The 19,465-nt window shown below is 41.4% G+C and overlaps 1 protein-coding gene and 1 long non-coding RNA gene across 3 annotated transcripts in view; one reads left to right on the forward strand and one right to left on the reverse strand.

The window, feature by feature from the left end:
• The window catches only part of LOC130577909 (uncharacterized), a 15,919-nt gene extending 12,961 nt beyond the window's left edge, over window positions 1–2,958 (forward strand). Inside the window, exons 2-3 of the long non-coding RNA XR_008965825.1 lie at window positions 1,891–1,995; window positions 2,628–2,958. This is a non-coding gene — a long non-coding RNA (uncharacterized LOC130577909). The remainder of the gene's footprint in view (window positions 1–1,890; window positions 1,996–2,627) is intronic.
• Window positions 1–19,029, reverse strand: part of CD99 (CD99 molecule (Xg blood group)) — a 26,190-nt gene extending 7,161 nt beyond the window's left edge. The window contains exons 1-4 of one of the 2 annotated variants that reach the window (XM_057373586.1): window positions 18,811–19,029; window positions 1,501–1,539; window positions 1,116–1,166; window positions 610–642 (exon numbers count right to left, since the gene is read on the reverse strand). In XM_057373586.1, the coding sequence (XP_057229569.1) occupies window positions 610–642; window positions 1,116–1,166; window positions 1,501–1,539; window positions 18,811–18,871 (184 nt within the window). In that variant the 5' untranslated portion in view covers window positions 18,872–19,029. The remainder of the gene's footprint in view (window positions 1–609; window positions 643–1,115; window positions 1,167–1,500; window positions 1,540–18,810) is intronic. The other variant, XM_057373587.1, reaches the window with a different exon arrangement.
• Between the last annotated feature and the right edge of the window lie 436 nt (window positions 19,030–19,465).

Here is a 19,465-nt window from a genome sequence, read left to right on the forward strand (position 1 = left end):
TTTTTTTTTTTTTATTACCAGATTTTAACCAAATATTTTTTTTTTTTTTTTTTTAATTACCAGATTTTAACCAAATATAAAGCTTGGTACCTCACTTGTAAAATGGACAAAGTACACAGAATAGAACTAGACATATGGTTCCCACAATGACATTTCATTTAGCTTGCCACAAAATAAGAGAATAAGAGACAGTAGAAATTATCTCTGTATTGTTTTGGCACCGTCTGTACACAAGAGTACTTTCCTTCAAATCATTTCTAACAGATTAATGTTTCCTTGCGCAAATCAAATTACTTCCAGTAATGGGAGAGATTACTTCGGATTTAACATTTACTTCCATATGTAATCATTTATGGAATTAGTGCCATCTAGTGAAAACACAGCAATAAAACAAGTAGAAGCTGGCTAAGAAATTACTGAAATTCATACAGCTTTTATGATCCAGAACCCTAAAAATTAAGGTTAAGAAACATAACTAGACTGCAATTATTTTTATCTGCAGTCTGCTACCTTAATCAACTCAGTGCCCTGGTATATTTAGATCATAAAGGATGAACACACATTGCACCAGGTACCTTTGAACAGTATCTAGAAAAACATGATACTTACCAGGACTAAGAGCATGGATCAAGTCAAAATCATCTACAAAGAAAGAGGGGCAGTTTTAAATGTAATGCAAAACCTGAACTAGTCTTAAGACTGTTTTTTACACAAAATGCATCATGTTTTCACGGTGAATGTAATGACATGCTCACTCAACAGTGACTCAGAGAAAAGCCCCACAGAGTTACCAGGCATTACCTGCCAAGTGACTTGCTTCTTCTGGTGATCATGGGACCTGCCAAGGGCCAGCTCACGGTGAGCAAGCTTCAAACATGCAGACTGACAGCCACAGGGCCTTTAAGCTTGTGAAGTAACAGAGTATATTTCTGACAGCACTAGCAGAAGATTCAAAAATGAAGAAATCCTTTTGCTTTTGCTTAGGGAATTGCTTTATTTTATAAATATATCAYAACCCTGTGTATCAGTAAACTGGAAAAATCAGGATCTCAAATTAGTATGTAGACTACACTTGATTTTACAGTAAAAGGCATTACAAACCAAACAGATCTCACCTGGATCTGATGATGGTGTCTTCTGAGTCACAGGAGGCTTCTTTGTACTTTCTGTAAAGTAGGTTATGGAAAAAAAAATTAGATACTATTTAACACACTGTTCAGAAGCCACATGAAGGACAAGGGACAAATGTAAATACATGTCTATACAAAAAAATGCACAGGATCAAATCCATACAGCAAGACAATTTTGCCTCAAAGAGAAATCTTTAAGTGTTCTGAAGACAAATTTGAGTTCTAAGCGGTCAACGTCTTGACAAACACATGGCTGAATTGTTCCACTGAGATTTAAACAAACCATATGTGGTAAAATTGTGATGCTTGGTCATGCAGTGATACTTGGAAATAAAGAAGTCAAAAGAGCAGTCACAATTTTCCTACCTACCTTCAGGAAGTGCATCTCCTAAGGAGAAGTCATCTTGGCCTGTAGAAGAGAAAAGAAATAGTAAGGATACTGCTTGTTCTTACTCACACCCAACATTTAATAAAGTCATAAACATGTCTCTGATCTATCTTGAGGTATGTCTTCTGCTTCCTGAGTCAATCTAGAAGAATATTTTGAGTCCGGGCTGAAGACAGACATTCTTCTCTATTTCTCCAGATCACTGTCCATATGTCTTTTTAGAAAAAAGGGAACCATACTAAAAAATGGCTTTATAGAAATCACCTGAAGGATGCAGTCAATAACACACTTTATCATTYATTCTTGCCACTGCTATTTCATGCTTTCTTAGTACCATCCACAGCATATTCCTTTCCAGCCTTCTTTCCACAGAACCACAAAAGCAGGGGGACAGCTCCAACGCACAAGAACATACAAGATTCAAGTGTGACAAAGAGCCTTGAAGCACAAAGGCCATTATGAAAGYTACATGATCAGGTAATGGATTTCATATGTTGGCATTAAAAATTAATTTTCATGGGTTTATAAGATTTACCTTTCCCCTAACAAACGTTTGCAGAAGGCAGGTGGTTAACGTATTAACATATACAATCTTAAGCAGCCTTTTCAACTCCCTAAAACACAGCTAAATGCAGCTGGCACCACTATGGGACCTCCACTCCAGGGAGATTAAATTCTATTTTCAGGCCTTAGGAAAAGAGCACTGTCTCTTGTATTATGTCAGTTGCTAGAGCTACTGTTTCTTACCCAACCAAGTGCAAACACACCAATTCAATACACACAGGATACAAACTGGTTTCACAGCATGAATACAGTAGTGTGATCTCAGCAGAAGAGGCCTATGAGGTAAGTGGACAACTAAAACAACTGCTTGGGGTGTTTCTGATTTTCCATCCCTACTTTCACTGAAACATGGAATAAGAAAAAGGCATGAAAGTAGATATCAACTATTCAACAATGCATACTCCTCAAAACACTCTACCAGAGTAGCACCCAGAGGAAGGACCATTGCCACCTGTTAACACCATTTGTCTCAAAGTCAAAGGTATATCACTAAACAATGAATGTTACACTGGTGCGTGTATCTCAAGAGCCCTTTTTCTTTTCAGGCAGATGGAAAAACAAGCACATGGCACTCAACATTGTATTTTTGGTGCAGCTAAATTTTACCTGGAGCAGAAACGAGGCTATATGAAATGTTTCCCCACTGCCAGCATGAAACTTAGCCCGGAAACTCAGAATAGCTTCAGCTGCAGCCATATCCCATAGGAGGAGGAAACCTTTGCAAAAGGATGTGCTTTCAGTGACATTGCTATTTCAAGGAATTTTGCACATGATCTTCACAAAAAAATAATTTAGGATGAGATTGCAGACTGTCAAATGTATGTAAAACATGCTTTGACAGAGGAATAAAAAAATTGAGTCAATAAAAGGAAGAAACCATGCTCTATTGACTGGAATTATTCATTATTCTGAAACCAAAATTCTGCCTTCCAAGCAAGCAGCAAGATTGCTTTTTTGAGATAAAAGTAGCAAAAAATGTCAAAAACTAGCTTACAGAACTCATTACAATAATCTGCACTCTAAAGCTCGAAGTGAGCTTTCCCAGCAAAGAAAGCTGTTTCGCCACTSTTCACGACAAAGCTTCCTATGTCTTTAAAACAGCTGCTTTTATAAATGTACTCAGTCCACTTTTGCTGTGGGTGGGTCCAACCAGAGGTTCAGTGACTTAGCCTGAAAGAAGAAAAGCTCAGTAATGAGGATTCTGCTGGTTCCAGGAAAGAAGTAATCAGAAAACAAGAAATACAGATACAGAACTAGAATAAAGGTATTATAAGGGTCCAAGGAGGAAAAGTCAGCAAGAATACACTGCACTCCCTGCAAATTTAAGGAACACCCAGAGCAACTAAGCTTATGAGCATTTTCTTAGTCTAAACAAAGATATTTACAAATAAAGTAGATATTATATTGCTTATAGAGCACAGTGCAGCAGGTATTTCTAGCTCCTAGGGGTATCAGCAGAGTCAAGAATACTTCAGAAGTGTCTACACTATTTTCATTTCATGTCTGTTGCTCAAACACCTGAATCTCAAGAGCCAGATCTTCAGCAGGCCRTGTCTAGTAACCAACGTAATTTGTATTGGCTGGGGGGAAAGCAGTGGGTAAAACGAAAGAGCAAACATAGGTTTCGAACAGCTGAAGAGCTAGAGGGTATTCAAGAGATCCAARTAAGCATGCAAATAAGAGTGCAAATGATCTTTTGCAAAGACCTCTCTGCTGCTGTCAGATACTTCCTGCTACAGTATTAGATTAGTCATATTCACATTCCACAGCAGGCCCACAGGAGCTTTGGAATGGCCTCCATTAGTCACATGTATGGTGACACACCAAGAAAGGAGACCCGTGATGAATCACCACAAAYGTCACTTTTCTGACTTGAGCAATAGACTGCTTTGATTTTGTTTTCCTAAACATGCCAGTGCTCCCCTGCTTCCTTCCCTCCACAGGGCCGTGCACAGCGTGCCCACAGAGCCTGCATGTCGCAAAGGGCCTTCCAGTTGTAGGCTTATGAACCAGGTGACAGTGGTCAYCTTGTCTCTGTCCCAGAGCTGGACATTACCGGCTATTCCAGGAGCGGCTGACGGACTTAAAATCAYAGAATATCTCCAGCTGGAAGGGACCGGTAAGAATTACCAATTTCAACACCTTGCTCCTCACAGAACTAACTATAAATGAACTATATGAATCAGACACTCCTGTACGGTCAGGTTTTGTTCCATGCCACATTCCTTCCTGTCTGCTCCAGCGAACAACCACCCTCTCAGAGAAGAACTCTCTCCTAATGWCTAAACTTCCCCTGATGCAGCTTCATTCCATTTCCTTGTGTACTTTTGAAGGTAATCTGAGAGAGAACAGCACTGGCCCCTCTGCCCCACCCTGAAGAAGATGTAGGCTGTTGTGTGGCCACCCTCAGCTTTCTCTTCTCCAGGCTGAGCAAACCAAGTCAACTYAGATACTCCTGGTAGGTTTTGTCCTTGAGGCCTTTCACCATCTTGGTCACTCTCCTCTGGACACACTCTACTAGTCTGATCTCTTTATTGCATTAAGGAACCTAAAACTGCACACAAGGACTTGAGCAAAACAGAGTGAGATAATCACCTCCCTTGAGCAGCCAYCACTGCTGTTCTTGATGCACCCCATAAAACAACTGGCCCTTTTKGCTGCCAGACTGTTGTTTCATGTTCAACYTGCCATCAACYCAAACCCCTAGCTCTCTTTCTGCATGTTGCTTTCCAGCTTCTTGTCCTCCAGTTTGTACACAGAACCAGGATTATCCCATCCCAGGCACAGAACCTGGCACTCACTCTTGTTAAATTTCATACGGTCTGTGACTACCCAACTTGSATCTACTCTGCTCCTTAGCCCCTTATTTTCGTGACCTACGTAAGAATCTGAGCTCAAAGAGGTCTCTCACCTCCATAGAGTTTACACAAGGTCTGGCAGCCCTCTTGCAGGACAAGGTTACTGGTAACCACAAACTAAATTCAGGCAACCAGGCAAAAAGCAGCCTCTCCAACTTCCACAATGAAAACTGGATTTTATATTCCTGTTCTTGTACTCCTTCTTCTCAGGGGACTGAAAATACAAGGAGTAGAAATATTCAACACCTAACCAYAGCAGAACCTGTAGAAAATACAGAAAGGCCAACTTTCCAACAATTGGAACTTGTTCAAGAAACACTTTAAATAAGAGAACATAGGCAATCACATCCTATCCAATTGTTTTTTAAGCTTACCAGCACTTGATTKCAAAWCAGGTTTYGCACCACAAGAATTAGTTATCTACAATAAAAGACWTCTACTKTTCAGATYACATTCAGACASTTATTTTCTTGAATGTCCTATGCARGTAAAACCAAGAGAGGTAGTTTAATTCTAAAAAATCTGGGTAAAGGATGACTTGGTTGTCCATGTCTTACAATATCTCCAAGGTTTTAAATGGAGAACCTGGAACATGAAAAGAACACAGAGGTAGAAAGCCAGTGGAAGTACTTAAAACCGTACTCTTTCCTCTCAGCCAGTGCAGAGGCTTGCAGACAAGATCTCTACATCAGGCAATGCTGATGTTTACTCCCACTGCTAAGCAGCAGTTTATAATTAGCCCTGCCCAATGTCTCATGAAATTAAATCCCACTGTTTGTTTCAAACCCTGTACCCACCTATTGATGCTACTTTTCAAGTTTGATTTCTCTGCAGAGCAAGAGAAAACAAAGARCTTTGCATAAAATTCTGTTTAGCAAATGAAGCCCCTTCCTACCTAAAATAAGTATGCCCTAAACACGAGTAACAACTGTAAAACAGCCAAAAAAAGCAAAGATAATTTTTCACATCTGGAGGAGTGTCTGCTTTCTGCACATCTGGAGCATTTCACTAATGTAACCAAATGGAATAAAGTCAGCTAGAGTTCTGCTGTAACCAATAAAAAGATTTATTTCTTCTTCAAAGCGTAAGACTAGCCTAATAATGATCACATTTTTGGACAATATTCAAAAGCTGCTTCCCCGAAGTTACTTTTTTTGCACCTATGTTGAAAACACAGTACATAAAAAGTTAAGCAATTRTGCGGCCTAATCTTTTCCTGATCTGACTGCTAGAAAAGTTTTCAGACTTGTTTATGATTTATTTTAATATTTTAATTGGTTTCCTCTTTTCAAAAATGTAAATCTAGTGTTTTTAAAAAGCCTACAAGGCCATATTTTGACTCAAAATGATTTACTTAAATAGCTTTCAATGTGAGGGCTTTTTAACAAAACGTGGTAAAATAAGACATTTGGAGAAGAAAAAAACTTTGTACTTTGAAGCAAAGTTTAGGGAATTTTGTTTGCTTAAAGGTTTCACATGGACTGGGCAACTTTCGTTGCCACCTTAAGCTGTAGAAAGTAGAAAAATACAATGCAGCTCTCAGAGCTCTTACTAACTATAAGCAGAGTTTTCCAGGGGATGATTGTCTTGACACAGGAATAAAAGAACAGAATGCATAGCTCTAAATTAACAGAAAGCACACAGAAGAACCGAGTCAGTTGCAAAGCTAGAGAATTGACATGATGGCAACAGTCCTGCCAAATGCTAAGCTGCTTATACAGAAATGAGAAGTTTTATGCGAAATAAGAACTCCTGTGAGTCCCTTCAATCAGGTAGTAAGAACAAAAGAATATTTGACATGTTAATCACAACCCAATCAGGGATGAGTTGTCTATTGCAGTCTGGTTTATTTTTTACAGTTTGTAATTCTTCACACCCATAATGGAAGTGACTGCTTCCCCTCCAAAMTAAAGCTGGGATCTCTGATCATAGCACTCAGTGGCAAAACAACATCAAATAGAAAAGCCCCAGACTCAGACCTCCTTAACATTAAAAGAGCTTCCAAGACACTGCCACTAACAGGAGCTTGGAAAGAGATGAAGCATATTCCATGCCTTGGGGAAAGTTGTTTCTTGCAGAAAGCACCACCTCCACATGTTCAAAATAAATAAAACCCAGCTGACCACAGTCCTGGGCAACCTTCGGTGGCTGACACTGCTGAAGCAGGGGGTAGGACTAAAAGGGCCTCAGAGATGTTCCCCAGCCTCAGCAGCCTGTGGTTCTATGACATGGGCCAGTCCCATCCACTGGACTATACTCGTGCTACAAAATTCACAGAACTACAAATAAAATAAGTCACTCTGTCCATCTGCAATTCTTTTTACAAATGCGAACTGAAAGACATTGCTCTGTCTCCTGAACTCTGTATGCAGAAACCTAAGCTACACTAACAAAAGCTATTAGAAGAACATTTGGGTGATGGATGCACGACACTTTTACCAAGAAATGACAAGTTTTGGGGGCAATGATATAGGAAGCAGCAAGAGAGAAAAAGGGTTTTGCAAATATAACAAAAGTGCTGAATCCACATGGCAAGAAATCAAAAGTTATTGGATGTATTTATTTTATTTGTAATTTCAGGAGGGCGTGACCTAAGTTCAAGACTGCAAGTGTTGTTCACTGTTTATCGCTATTTCACCTGTGCACTTCACCATGCCAAGCATAAATGGATTACTAAAATTCGTGAGCATTTAAATTAACACTAAATTACATTTTGTGTCAATTCAGGGACCAAGGCAAAATACAACTGGCAGACAGAAGCATAGGCTTCTCTGCATCCATGTGCAGCATACCCTTAACAAAGGCCACAGATGTTTGTTTACATTGCCTTGCCTCAGTTATTTAAAGCTTGTTTAGTCCTTGCACCTGCACTGAAATTTTCACCCGTCTAGATAACTGAACTTGAGTTCGTGGCACCTTCCTCATARCAACCCCAAACCACACTGACATCATTCTGTGCAGTAAACACGAAGTTACTTGATGTCATCAAGGCCAGCTCCAGGGCCACTGCTGCCACTCCCTTATGTTGCCAGCCCTGCCCATCACCCCGTGGAGCAGGCAAGGGGTAGCCCTGCTCCTCCTCCCAGGTCTCAGTGTAATCACTGTTCCCCTAGGAAGGCTCCAGACCCCTCTGATCTCCAGCACTGCCTCTGTGGTCATGGGGATAGATCAGGAGCTCTGAAGTAGCCTCAGGAAAACCTGTTCTCAAATCTCACCAAGATCAAGCAGGCACTGTGCACCCTTTTTGCATTCAGATACTTTTGAAGTTCTGTCTTGGCATAAGAAATGTCAGTAGCTCACTTCTTTTATAAACATAAGATACCAAGATTCTTTAATTATGTGTTGCTCACAGTCTACAGCTTTAAAGTTTAAGCTGCTCAACAGACAGGAGTCTGAGCTTTCACAAATCTGACAAGTCTTGCAGCTACTACTCACATAGCCTAAATTTCCATAATCAGGGGCATTCTGACCACAAGGCTCGCATTTACTCATTATGTAAGTTCCCTTCCCTACCTACTATATCAGTCAGTTTTGTAGCATGAAAGTATATTCTCTTCATTAATGTGTATTAGTTCACATTTTACACTACAATGCAGTGTGGTAGTGGAATTTTACTGGACACTTTGGTATTGATCATGATTAACTAAWAGAAACCAAAGGACAACTCAGCCCTGTAAATACTGTCTTTATTTCTAKGAAGCTTAGAGATAATAAAATATATGCCTGGGCAACCAACATAATGTCAGCATCCTAACCCCTCTAACACCTCTTTGAAATCCCCCCAGTATTGGCTGGCATCATAGATGAATTAACTGAACTGAATCTGACTCCAAGAATGTCTGGATTAGTTGAAAAGCAGCAAGAAATACAGGTGCTTTCCAGTTTTACTATGATTAGTATTCAGCACTGTGGGATGTCAGTGACTAGTGAAGTTGTAATATTTRAAAGCTACAAGAACCSTGTGTAAAACCACATTYGGATGTCCCAATTTGGCTAGGATACCTCWCACACACAAATATTTAGTCTTGTAATTCTGCATTTTGCACCCCAGCTCCCGTCAGTCAGCAAGGGCCTGTTGCAAATGTTCATATCCTCCTCCGAAGTTCAAAGCCAGTATGCCAGCACCTCTCCCCTCTTCTAGCGTTGAAGAATATTGTTACTTCCTGAGGATTTCTGCACTTACATCTAACAACACCTTCAGCAGTTTCTGGCAAGAACCTTTCTGACTGACATCCACAAAGCCTCTMGGTCTGAACTGTGTACTTCAAAATAGTGGCCACATTAAAAGCAGTCAAACCTCTACATGCATTTCTACAGCTCAGTACCCTGCCCAGTCCAGTGCAGAGAAAGGGAGAAGCGTTTTCAGGGCAAGTGTGTGATATCTTGAGCCATGACTCCAAGAGCTGTGGAGTCTCAGCTCCATACTCTGCTCATCCCAAATCAGTGAAACACTTGACACAGTGATAAAGTGTGCAAGATGACAGATTAAAGGCCTCCCTCCAACCACATATTCAGGAAATACCAGCATTTTGTTTTGTCTGCATCCTCACTCTGTCTCTGGTGGTCTCTTGGATTGGGGCAGGGAGGAATGGAAGAAGGCGTAATCCCATTGCGGTGGGGGGCTCAGAGGAAAAACTATGTGAAGCAGCAAGGTTCAGGAGCCAAAAGACTGGGAAAATCTGCACCAGATGAAACATGGTCAAATTTTAGCACAAGGAATGAGGAGGTAATAAGAAACCAAAATTTGTGATCTGGCAGACACTGGGTAATAATTGGTACAGGCATTGAGCCCAAAACCTCAACAGTTGGAATGGTAAATAATTMTCACTCTGCTTAAGGAAAAAAAGTTAAATTATAATTTATGTTAMACAAATTAATGGAATTTGGATCTTTATTTATAAATACCTTCTTTAAAATAAAATTTATTTGAAATATACACTTGCAATGCATACGGAACCAGCTCAATAATTCTGTTGTTCTTATAGCAGCACACTGAAATGAGGATTCACAGTAAGCAGAACTCTTCTATATCTGCTGATACTTCAGCTTCTTTTACCTTCCTCACCAGAAGTCTTACCAATTCAATAGTTTCCAGACTAATAGTAAAATAGAAACAAAACCAGTAATCTAACCAGAAACATTAACTGAACAGTAATAAACAGTAAAATTGACTTTGTTTTTCTCGACTATCTTTCATTGTGGCTGGTTCAGTTATGGCTGACTCCTTAGGCTTTTTAATCTGTGTACTTGAAATGAGCTACAATACTTTGTGCTAAAAGAAAAGGAAGACTTTGGGTTTTAAGACAAGTGTTTCCTGTGAGGAAGGCRTGGGTTGAGGAAACCAGACTCATTAAAGTATTTGCAATTATTTGAATCACAGGAGTAGGCACAAATATATGGAAAWCTAGAAACATGGCTAAGTTTAGTCTTTCATTTAAAAGAAGTTCTGAGGTTTTTTTTTTAAATTTCCTATCCTTCAGTACTTGCGGRAAAAGGCAAATCTTCCCTTTTGTACCAAGGTTATGTTCTTAGTAGTTTCAATATGTTCATGAGCTCAGGAAAGCAGCTGGAATGTGTTCACAGTAGAACTGTAAGCATTTCCAGTTCAAATGCATCTTGTTAAAGTACTACTGTTATATTTAAACAAAACCTTTAACAAGAATTCTCCATGTGTACTCTAAAATTAATTTAACCATCTTCACTTGGATTCTGTAACATCTCGTAAAACCAGGTTAAATTTCATGTCCCAGTCTTATCACTTGCAGGCTGCCATTACACATGCCAGACTTCAGTTTGCACTATAAATGTACTGATTTATTTAAAGTTTACTTGTTTCATAGAACACCACAGGAGAGCAATAGGAATGAATGCAGGACAGGTAAGAATTGGAAGCTGAAGGAGCTGTGCTAGGTTAGAGGACTGGCAATAGAGCCAGTGACAAAGAGACARTGGCAATACCAAAGGATAGTGGAAGCCACAGTGGGCAGGGAAGAGGAAGGAGGAGAGGGAGGGAGAAGTCCAGATGCAGAGGAGTTGTCAGCTTATTACAGCCACAAGTGTCARAATCACAAGTTTTGCCAGAACTTTTGGGAAAAAATGGTCCACATCTCTGCTTAGTATATACAGAAGAGAGCTGATCTTTATAGAAGGCCAAATAAGAAAAAAGGAGAGCTGAAAGTATTTGTGAGAATGGTGGGGGAGAAAAATACTGTAAATCAGATTGCAAACTTGCTGGCCAAGACAAGCAGCGACAGCTCTGATGTGAAGAAGAGATGTTTCTAGAACTTTTTGCAGCATCTGGGGAGGGAGGGAGCAGGGCAGGACAGTGAAATAACTACTGAATTTGGGATCCAATCACCAGATGCCTGGCATCCAGGATGGACTGGATGTGAAACATCCAGGATATGAAACACAGAGGCAGGCAGGCATTTCTGCTGTTTAGGAGAAAAAAAATACAGACAGGTATGGATACCTGGAGGAGAGGGATGAATCAGCAGATTGAAAGGTAATAATATAAAATGTAAAATAAGATAGCCTTACCTAAAAGCTTTCTGCACAGGCTTCCCCAAACCTCTTCCCCAAAGGAGGAGAAACTTCTTTCTAAATTATCCTGAAACTTCTTTCTAAATTTAACAAGGACTTGTGTGACTTCAGAGCTGTCTGGTTTGTCCCACAATAGCATCAACTCTTAACACTGTATACTACCCAACACATTTGCCTCACTTTTTATTCACATCTCACTTCTACTACTACTACTATTACCACCAGCTCCTTTCCTCTTCACATAGGTTCAATCTTTTCCTCCAAATCACATGGAACAAGCAAGTGGTAGTAAAATAAGTCTAAACACTCTAACTCCACTTTTCCCAGACATAAAACATTTATACTGTAGTATTTTTGTGTCAGATATAAAAACAATAATCCCATTCATATTGCTTGGATTTGCCTTCCTGGAAATACCAGTTTAAAAATTTTTCACTTTATATTTTTCCTCAGAATAGTGGGCTTCTTCACAAACAGAAAATATACAAGCAACATTTTTCCATGGTTAAGCAAAAAAGCATAGAGTTTTATAATTAAAATCAGATTTTTGCCAATTAAATTTACGGGTGTTTAATCAAAACTTCTRTTTCATGGAAAGATTACTTTGCATACTGAGTTATAATATTGAACCAGTGAAAGAATGACTGCTATCCTAAAAACAAAGTTTAATTTTACCACAATTAAAACTCTTTGGCTCAGAGTGAAATGAGCTTCACACACATCAAGAAATGGATATGATTTCCTGTGAAAAATCTGGAAGCAAGAGATCCAGTGGGAGTTTTACAGGATGCAAGCTATGAGAAAAGTAGAGTAGAATTAACATCTGCACTTAACTAACAGCTGCCCCAATCAAGAGGCCTTCCTGTTACAATTATTATTGAAGATGCCATTTCTTAGATGTTTATAGTATGTGGATCCTTCACTAGGGACTGAAATCTGCACAAAGAAAACCAAATGCATTTGTTCTGCAGCCAATGATGTTGCGTCATCAGACCTGACTTAAAATGTATAAATTTTCTTTCAAAATGATCTATTTCCCAAAACATGTTTGAATGACTCCTGCATTTGACATATCAACTATGTATTTTAAAGGAACTGTTCTATATTTTAAGACTGTTCAATATTTAGAAAAACTATTGTAAACAGGCCTTACACCATGAAGAAGTAAGTTCTTGGACTTCCACAGGAATTTGCCTTATGACTTTCTGGAATTCTTTGTAAAAAAAAAATCTTCTGGATCTTATTATTCTGAGCTTCACGGTCACATGAAATGCAGAGACTAAACCAGTTTAAAAGGAATTTGTGATGAGTATCACCGTATTATATTTTTTTTTCGTTTTCAACAGGTGAAAACTGTACCTGTGGAAGGAGTAACAAATTTTCAGCAGCAAGCTGGGAAATCATTCCCAGACTAAAATTCACAAACATACAGAAAAACGTGYTTTTTAAATGAAAAAGCAAACTGAAACTACCTTTTATGATACCAAGCAACCTTCCAAACACTAGCTTTTGCAATATTTGTCCTGACTGCAGAAAAGCTGTCTCAGTGCTGTTGCTGCTCCCATATGCTTTGGCAAGGTGGCACAGACCTCCTGCAGCAGCTGATAAAATACAAACAGGGAAAGGGCGAGACACACAAGCTGGAACACTGTTTTGCTGCRTTGGGAATAACTTGAAGGGTGCATGCTGTAGGATTAAAAGCAAGGCCAGAGATGATACCAAGAYTCTATCAGGATAGTGGGAAATGGGAATTCTGTACACCTGAATCATAGATGCTGGGACTTAGAGATGCTCCTGAATGGAAAAAGAGAGGGTATGACCAAATTGAATGGAAGGTCCTCCAGAGATGCTGCATGGCTGGCTGGAGCTGTGAGCAGAGGGCTGAGCTGGAGCTCAGTTCAACACTGCCTTCAACCTCCTGCCCCAGCCTCTGGGCCACATATTGTTCTGACAATCCATCTGAATTCACTGCATTAGCAGCAGGTGCAGATGGCCAAATTTACTGAACTCTTTGGGTAAGGTGGCCATCTACACCATGTCCTAATGGATACTGATGCTCAATGCACCTAATTGCAGCAGTGATGAGTAGTTACTCACAGAACAAGTGGAGAAGACTCTTGTCTACCTCTAGTGCCTCAGGGAGCCTCAGTTTGAACAGACAAGATTGGTAGAGAGAACATGTCTTAGATTTGTATCAGGAAGCCATAGTGCAAGCAATCAGGCAGTGTGAGAGCACTGCAATAACAGGACATGCATGAAAAGCACAAATGATATAATGATACACGTGATGGGAGAAAGGGAAGTTTGAACAAGCCTGGCAAGTAGATCAGCTCACCTTATCTTCACAACACCAGCAGGAGCTGTGTCCATGCAGCAGAAAAGTCAGACAGCAGTTACTAGAAAGCTTTTCTACTTGGAAAGATAATGTAGGCAGCACCCTAGGTGGAATGAGTGTGTGTGTTGGCATGATGGAATGCAGCCTTGGATGGTCTCAGCAGTAATCATTCCAAAACCACAGCTATCAAACAATGGGGGGAAGACTGTGGAGCAGAGTGGGTGTATCATATTCCTTCTAGCCCCCTGGCACTTGGAAAGGTAGAACTGCAGAGTGTCTCACTTGAAACTCTACTCCAGGAAGAGGGAATCTCAACTCCATGAAGCTGGGGTGAGCCAGTTAACACATATGTAGGAACGCATCATAGCAGTCGTGCAGAAAGCCATATATCCCAATTTCAACTGGGTGACAAAGTACCAGCCAGCCCCTAGGACACCAGAATTGAGACACAAGGTTGTGTCTCTCCTCCTGCAGCAATTGAAATCCCTAAGGAAGAAGGCCTTATCACTTGAGGATCAGGAATTACCTACCAGATGGCCTTTGAAAAAATTACAGAGAAATTAGATATGTGCTGTTATATACCATAAATAATCTTAATTTACTTCATAAACTATGTCATGTGTTTTGGAGACACAAGATGTAGGTATCTGAAGACAAGATTTATGTCCAAACAATTCCTAGTACATGTTGCTCAAGAAGTTGTTGCATGGATGCTCTGTCCCTGGAAGTATTCAGGGCCAGGTTGGATGGGGCTGTGAGCAACCTGGTATAGTGGGAGGTGTCCAGGCCCACGGCAGAGAACTGGAACTACATGATCTCTAAGGTTCCTTCCAATCCAAACCATCCTGTGATTCTATTCTATGGTTCAAAGAAAGTACAGGACGTGAACTTGGCCAGGTTTCAGCAGCAGGCTGCCCTGTCTGGGAAGAGGCCATGAACTGCTCTGTGCCACTTACAATCATGTCATGGTGACACCAACACTGCCAGTGCACACCAAACCTTCAGCTGGCCAAAGGAGCACAGAGTATTCCTGCTTGAGCACACACRAAGAGTCCGCCAGCAGAGAGAGGAGACACACAAGGACACCAGTAAGCTCATTTAAGGTAAAGTTCCACGAGTTGAGACTGTTTTGCTCATAACATTCTCTCAAAACGTTTTKACTAGACTCTAAAGAGCAGGATCCTGTGCCAGAGCACACAAAAGCAGTTTGCAAAAGGCTAGAAGAAAGAGGAATGCTCCTGGCAAAATGATCTTAACCAATGACTACTATTATTATTGCATTTTACTAACACAGCTGACACCTGATGAAATGCAAGGTGATTGCAGAGAGAAGTTCAAGACAGCAAGAGTTAAAGCAGGGTTCTTTCTCAAGCACAGGCGGCCCAATCATATGAACCAGAGTAACGTCAGGAAAATATTGAAATTGGTCCTGGCTGGATGGCAGCAGGCTGAGTCACACTTAACTCTTGCCAAGTTAAATCACTGTAACTACGGAAAGCTTAAGAATTATTGGAGTGACATCATTTTGATATAACAGTGCAGTGGCCATTTTATGTAACACTACATGAAATAAATTATTAGCCATTTCACATCAGAGAAAATAGAAAGATGGAGGAACACATGCTGCACTTTTAAAGTTCATGCTGCCRTATATGCACTCTAGCACTGCTACTAAAATTGTTCAGCTGAAAGCTGTGTGGTGGTTTGCTAGCTTATTTTTGGTTTTAATTGGATTTTTAAAATCAGATTTAAAAGGCAAACAACTTCAGAGTACACACTGCAGAGCTCAGTCTCCAGGAGTCCCTGCAAAACCTCCCTGTCCYAGCTGAAAGCTCCAACTAATGGATTACAGACAGGATCATTTCACCATCTTTCATCCAGCCAGTCATTTCTCTCAACACTCACTTGCCTCAGCAAGAAGTCAGGAGCACAAATGTTTCCTTCCCTTTGCTCAGAGCCCTCTAATTACAGCAGTCTTAGGAAGAGGGAATCTCCAACCGCAATCCACCCCAGGCTACTGATCTTACGACATGCGTACCTCATTTTTCAGCCTGCATTTTGCTCACCTCCAGGCGTTTCTTTTGGCAACTGCGTCTCAATCAACAAATTCTATTCAATTCTTGTAACAGACACTTAAACCATATATCCTGGAGTCCAAACTCCAGCTCCTCAGTAAGCAGACAGCTTTTCATGCCTTGTTATTTCTGCAGTAGATAAGGGAGGCTTTTGAGCCTTGTGTTTGAATGCAGAATTTTTTTGCTGCTCATCATACACAGAATCATTTAGGTCGGTTTGGACCTCTAAGGTCATCAAGTCCATGTATGGAGTATCAAGTATGGCTTTTTTTTTTTGTTGGTTTTCTTCTTGTTTTGTTTTTTGGTTTTTTGGTTTTTGTTTTTTTTTCTGTTGGCTTCTTTGGGGGTTTTGGGGTTTTTTTTTGTTTTATTGTTTTGTTTTTTGTTTGGTTTTCGGTTTTGGTTTTTTTTCTGTTTAATTCTTCTGCTGTGGTCTTTACATGGTACAGAAGTCATGCTGCCTAATATGTTTYATTGCACTGTATTTTGAAAACCACATGCCTCAAATCAGACACTGGCTAACCTGATGATTTTGYGGGTGTAAGGTGGCTGAGACAGTCTCACACCTCATAGCCAGCCATAGCAGGAAGCCTCCTGCCCTCTCCTTGCTTGTCCCTACCTCATTTCCACTCTCCCATGCTAGGCYCTGCCACTCCCTTGTCTTGGCAGGGACACCAATCAAACAGTCCGCAGAGCAAACTCAATGCACCAGATGATTCAGCTTGATAAGTCAGCAGATGACTAATCGCAGTGCAGGCCTCGATGGGCATCGGATCAAACAAAGGAGGAAGAGAAACAGAAGATCCCACCCCTCAGCACGGGCAAGCTATCAGACTGCCTATAGGAACTCGTGGTATAAAAATTTGTATTCAACCTTCCTGTGSATATAGACCCAACGGTTTATAAATTCCAGCTTTGCCAGACTGGCAGAGTTCACACGTGGCACGTGAGACCACACCTGAATACCAGCTCTGAGGTTAAAATCGGGACTCTTTCTCAAAACTGCTCAAATAACACAGTTCAACCTTGCTTAATAATACATTCAAATCCTTGTGATACCTTGAATATAGATTTAACACTAATAACTTCCCCATGCCTAACATAGATGATCCCATAAGAAGTTATCAGTCTGAAGCACAGATTCTTCTGCTTGAATCATGAAAGCAGGCAGTCCTAGTGCAACCAATCACCTCTACAAAGCCACAACAGTTGAACTGCTGGTAAAGCAGGATACTTAACTTTCTACAGCAATTCTGCAAATTCAGACTATAGACAGCCCACCAACAGTGAAATTAAGTTTTTCAAAAGCATGTAATTCAGGTTTTGSCTTTGTCATTTAAGATTGCACCAACACAGATCTGAAACTCCCCTGGAGGGCCCCACCCTCCTCAGGCTGACATTCTCAGCAGTTCTCAAATTCTAACACAATTTTTTAAAGAAAAAGTGTCCAAACTAATTATAATCTATCTACTCATTTTGCATTATTGACATCGACCTGTACCCATATAAATTATCTAGCTTTCTAAAAGCAGCYTGCTTAAAATGTAGTATCATTTTCCTCAAAATTTAAAAAAAACAAAAACCCTAGAGGCAATTGTTGTGCACCTTCCCTCCAGTAAAGCAGAATTCAGTCTCTTTTCATCGACACACTTCTTGATAAAAAGTTTAGGAAGACTATTTCTCAGTGACCCCAAATACTTCCACGTGTTAAGAGCACCACAGCAAATATTTTGATACCCACGAGTGTGAGGACTGCTTGCAGAAGTAGAGTAGGAAGTTTTCCACACAASTAGTAAAACGATAAATATGAGCAGCCATAATCATCTGTCAGTTTTAAAGGTGGTTTCTGTAAAACTGTACTGTTTTTCCAAGAGCTCAGCTTTGCTAACCTACAAGTCAAGACCAAAACAGGGCCACAGCAGAATTGAATTCAAACAGGCTTGCTGTCAAATTGCTTATCTGGCATCCTGTGTACACTATCTAGAGCTTCCAATCAAAGTTAGGAACATGTATTTTCTCTTCCCTTTTACAGTGAAGAGGTAAATATTTAAGATTTGAAGTGCTGCTTTTACGAAGTACCTGAAAGAAAACACCTAGGCATAGCAGCAAGTATGCTTATTAACGTAGTAAAAGAAATGAATGTCTGAGAAACAAATAATATAAATGGGAAATAATACTTTGGACTGCATATTCCAGTTCAGCAGTCCTCTGCCTGGAAAAAAAACTCGGTATCTGGGACTTTGCTACTTGCCTCCCCCCAAATGTCTCCTTTTACCAAATACCCAAGTGCTATTACATACACTTTTTTTTATCAGCGTTCGGGAAAATCGTCCCTGATACATACTAAAGCAACGAGAAGCTTCTCAGAAAACATACCAGTGTGTTTTGTTACCCTGCGGTAACATACCCTGCAGTTTTGCCATAAGAATTATTTTAAAGGCTGTCGTGTGACGGCAGACTTTCTGGTGAGTAACTCTCCGTTGCCCTGGGATTGCTGTAACTCTGCTTTCTTTCCTAAAATGGAAGCYGCGCTCCAGCCGAGCTCCCCACGACCCGAAACCCACTCCGAGTCCCCTTCGAGGACCCCTGTGCATTCCAGGCTACTGGGACGAGTACCACATATTCACCGCAGATAATAAACCAGTCAGAGTTTCCAGCGCGGAAGGGGGGCAGAAACCTCAGGAGTACTTTTCCAGAGAGTTAAATGAAAGAGAAAAAAAAAAAAAGAGCGAGAAAAGAAAAATAGCTGGAGAGAGAGAACGCCGTTTCCCTGCTCCGGACAGACACGGCCAGGMGGGACCCGCCCGGCTCCGTGAGGAGCGGCAGCGCTCGGCCGSCGCCTCAGGGACCCGGGGCAGGACAGCGCTCCCTCCCCGAGCTGCGGCAGGACCGCTCCGCGCCTCCCGCCCGTCCTCACCTCTGACGGAGACCAGGCCGGCGAGGAGCACCGGGAAGAGAAGGAGCCTCCAGCGCCGCATGGCTGCCCGCCCCACAAACACACACGCACACGCCGCTCGACAGCCGCTCGGGGTAGAGCYGCAGCTGCTCCAGCGGCGCCAAGAGCGGCAACGCCCCGGGGCCGGGACACCGCCCAGCCCGCTCCGGCCGCCGCGCCCCGGGGCCCCTCCTTCCAGCCGCGGCTGTGCCACAGCTCCCGTGCCCGTCGAGGCCGGCAGCTGGGTTTAGCTGTGGGCCCAGATGGTGAAGGAGCGGGGCTYGGTGGTGCTGCTCAGTCCTTACCGCTGCTTTGCAGCCTGCCTGCGAACGGAGCGGGGCTCGAAAAGAGGCTGCGGGGCTTAAACTCTGGCCACAGGTTTTAATAACAGAGGTGAATGAAAGGTACTCAGGCACTGCTGCCCTCTCTTAACCCGGGCACTCCTTTTCATTGCTTTTCCTCTGGAGAAGTTGCTCAACACTAAACATACCAGGACCCCTAATAATCCTGCCCATGGCAGGCTTGCTTTTTCTTTAGTCACAGAAAACCAGTTTTGAGTTTTGTATTGGCAAGCAATGTGACACTGACCCTGGCTGACACCTGTGCACACCACAGTGCTGTGGGAATATGAATGTTA

Source organism: Malurus melanocephalus, unplaced genomic scaffold (genome assembly GCF_030028575.1).
Source record: "Malurus melanocephalus ecotype Western Australia unplaced genomic scaffold, MMel_1.1 scaffold_202, whole genome shotgun sequence".
In the NCBI taxonomy this organism is placed as follows: domain Eukaryota; kingdom Metazoa; phylum Chordata; class Aves; order Passeriformes; family Maluridae; genus Malurus; species Malurus melanocephalus.